Below are 3,206 nucleotides of genomic sequence, written 5' to 3'. Positions count from 1 at the left end.
GGAGCAGCATGGTTAAGGTTCACCTGTATCAATAGCTGCAAACACATAGGCAGGCCTTGAATCACAGCTGTGCTGCAACGGCTTTGGCACCCTGGCTTGGTGACTGTGTATCCACTCTCAGAGGAGTTAATTCTGAGCAGGATTAGAGCCACCTACTGCCTTGTACACACTGCGAGAGGGGGTCTGGCAGTTACTGCGACCACCCAGCCGCGCCTGCCAGCCGCGTGTCCTTGCGTACAAGCACATGTTCACTCGTGGCCTTAGGTTGCACTCTGGAGAAGTTGTGCAGGTGCCTTGATACAGACCCAAGCTCTGCCCATTTGATGGGAATGGGTCAGTAAGGGGTAGGACCACGGACGCTGCTGCTGCCTCCATCAGGACGTCTTTAGAGCTTGGTGATTCCTCCTGAGCAGAGTGAATGCTTGAGTCCAAGCTCCTCTGGGCAAACAGCCAGCAAGGTGAGGAGAGAGGGCATGTATCGCAAGGCCAGTGTGTTTCAGTCTGCTTTTCCTTTTGCATGGTGCTGTCCAAGGGTTTCCGAGCCAAGAGACTACCAGCTAGGAATTGCAATGCCTTAATTGTAGATGCCTCAGTCTTTTCTGGATCAGAGTGCACTGTCCAGGTCTTATCATTCATTTCATCCAGCTCTGCTGCTTGATAAACTAGAACATGTTTTTCAAGCACATCTAAGGAAGCTAAGGAGGTTAGGGAATATTGACAGAGGGATGTAGGATGTGCTGTGTCCTTCATCCTACTGTTTAATCAGTGTGGTTTGGCAAGGGCAATATGGAGGACTTCAACAAATCTGCTGAAAAAGTGTCCCTGGGTGTGAATAACTTGAACACTTTGTATTATTGAATCTGGTGATATGAAGTAAGCATTTATTTTTCTGTCAACGTGGATGAATCTCAGCAATTGTTGGACTTTTAACAGGCAAGTGAATGATAGTGAATCAAATACCCGATGTACCTTGGCAGTTCATACTCTTACCACACACCATACTTAACAGAGCACAAATGCTGATCTTGTAAAAGGAGCCCCAGTCTCCCTCTCTTCAAGGACTTGCTGGGTGTAGAAATCAAACTAGTTTTGATCCAGTAATAACATTTGTTTAGCCCTGCAGATGGTTAAGAGAGCTGTGCAGAGAACCAGCTGCTCTGGTGACTTGCAGTAGGACAGAGAGATTCATCTCTTGCCAGGACCTGAAATATTTGGCTGTGCTGAAAAAAAATTCTCTTAGGGGTACAGTGTTTCAGCATTCACATGTGTAAACAACTATCCTTCAGTATCACCATATTTACAGGCATTTGTTCTCTCTGTTGAGATTCTTGTATGTAGACCTAAGGAAACTCCGTGTCCGGCAGTGTTGAGGATGAGATGCAGAGAAAACCAGCCAGTGCCTTGAGTCTATCAGTGAATGGAGCTGTTGAATTTTGATTTTCAGATCCGAATACAGATCGTGGTGATAATCCCAGTTAAAATAATTTTTAAAAGGAAGGGTAGCTTTCACATTCTTAAAACAAGGCAGCATTGACATATTGTTACATCAGACAAGACTTAATGCATCTCTCTTTCCTCTGCCAGTTTTCAGGTCTTTATATCCTGTCCTTTGTTATCATCATGGTGGGCTTCATCTTGTATTGCTCCACTCCAACTCGGACGGCAGAACCCACCGCCTTGCCACAGCCCGGCAGCACCGGCTTGGACAACGCTGCACTAAAGCTGGAGGAGAATGACAGTGAAACTCCGGCCATAACTGTACAGTTCACAAGAGGAGAAACTGTGGTGGTCAGCACTGATTAAAGAAATGGCAGCATTTCAAAATAGAGCTTTTTTTTTTTTTACTGCCAAATTTCCCTCAAATATTAATCTGGAGAATTGTTCTGCTGCCAAGGCTCATGTCATGCTGCGCTGGTTTTAATGCACTGAATAGACTTTTAAGGCCAGATCCTCAATCAGTGAACTGTATTGATTTACCCGTGCAGAAAACCTGGCCCTTAGAAGAAGAGAGAGTAGTATTTATGTGGAGTCTCTGGGAAGTGAGAGACTGTTATTTTTAAATGCTTAATTAACTTAACAGAAAATGCTTGGGGGAAAAACTAAGCCAAAGCATGCTCTCAGGTCACTAACTGGAGCAAATATGTTTTATATTGCATTAGGGGCCCAAATCTGCAAGATGCTATCTGAGGGCTTCATGGTTCCCACACCTCAGCACCGGGTACCCTCAAATAGTGTCTTGCAAAAGCCACTCAGCTTCTCACAGGATCTAGTTCTGTAAGCCGTATTACATATGTACACCTTCCACGTGCTGATGGACTTCATTCCTCCGCTGGAGGATTTGCTTCTTACATTCCACCCAAATGTTCATCTCTTTATATTGCTGCACTCCCTGTTGCAGCTGGGGCTGCTACAAGTATTTTATTTCGACTTTTGCTAGTAAGAGAAGTTTGAATATGTGTTTTTATAATCCCTTCTTTTTCTCTCTCAGTAGCCTGTTGTTTGGTGCGTTCCCACTAGGTGGAGGAGACAAAGTCAGGCCCTTGCTCTGTTCAGTAAGAACTAAAGGATTTTTTTTTTTCTGGGTGAGACGGCAAAAGGGTTTGAACTGAAGTTCACTTCTCAGTGAATTTCTCCCTGAAATGGGACACATTTCTGCAGAAAGGTTTTAATAAAATTTGCATTTCTTAAAAAAACTGAAGCATCTTAGCCAATCCTCATTGCAACAATAATGACATAATTTCCAAAAGGTTAAGTGCTTTCAGTAGATTCATTGGCAGTTTTCCTCCCCCTCTTCATAATTACAGTAAATGATTAAAAAATATGAGGCTGCAGTTTTGACATCAGTAAAACCGTACTGGGATTTTATTTTATTTTATTTTTTTGTACAAGCCTTCATAGCTCAGGTGTATGAAGTAACAAAAGAATAAAGTTTTCAGCAGCTGAAGAGTTGGCTCTTGTTTTTTTTTTTTTTAAGCTAGAATTTCTTTATTGCTCGAAATTATATTAATTGATTTTACTGACCAAATGATTATTTTAATGGCTGAGTTTTGCCGTAAGAAGTAAATATGACGTTTTCTGAAGATACTGGTGATCAGACAACACAGACTGGTTTTGTGTACTTCTGGTGTAGTTTATTCAAGCAAAATAATTCAGCAGAGATCTTACCTGATTTTATTTAGCGGTAGCAAAACAAACGTTCAGCAGAA

General features: G+C 42.5%; 1 protein-coding gene across 1 annotated transcript in view; it reads left to right on the top strand.

Moving 5' to 3' along the window:
* SLC35F2 (solute carrier family 35, member F2) overlaps nucleotides 1-1,902 on the top strand; it is a gene marked incomplete at its 5' end in the record, with an annotated part of 14,086 nt that extends 12,184 nt beyond the window's left edge. Inside the window, one exon of the mRNA XM_009577525.1 lies at nucleotides 1,585-1,902. Coding sequence (XP_009575820.1) covers nucleotides 1,585-1,803 — 219 coding nt within the window. The remainder of the gene's footprint in view (nucleotides 1-1,584) is intronic.
* Nucleotides 1,903-3,206: the final 1,304 nt, after the last annotated feature.

This window comes from Fulmarus glacialis, unplaced genomic scaffold, assembly GCF_000690835.1.
Source record: "Fulmarus glacialis isolate BGI_N327 unplaced genomic scaffold, ASM69083v1 scaffold3640, whole genome shotgun sequence".
NCBI lineage: Eukaryota > Metazoa > Chordata > Aves > Procellariiformes > Procellariidae > Fulmarus > Fulmarus glacialis.
Note: the sequence above shows the minus strand (reverse complement) of the source record. Positions and strands in the feature narration are given on the sequence as shown.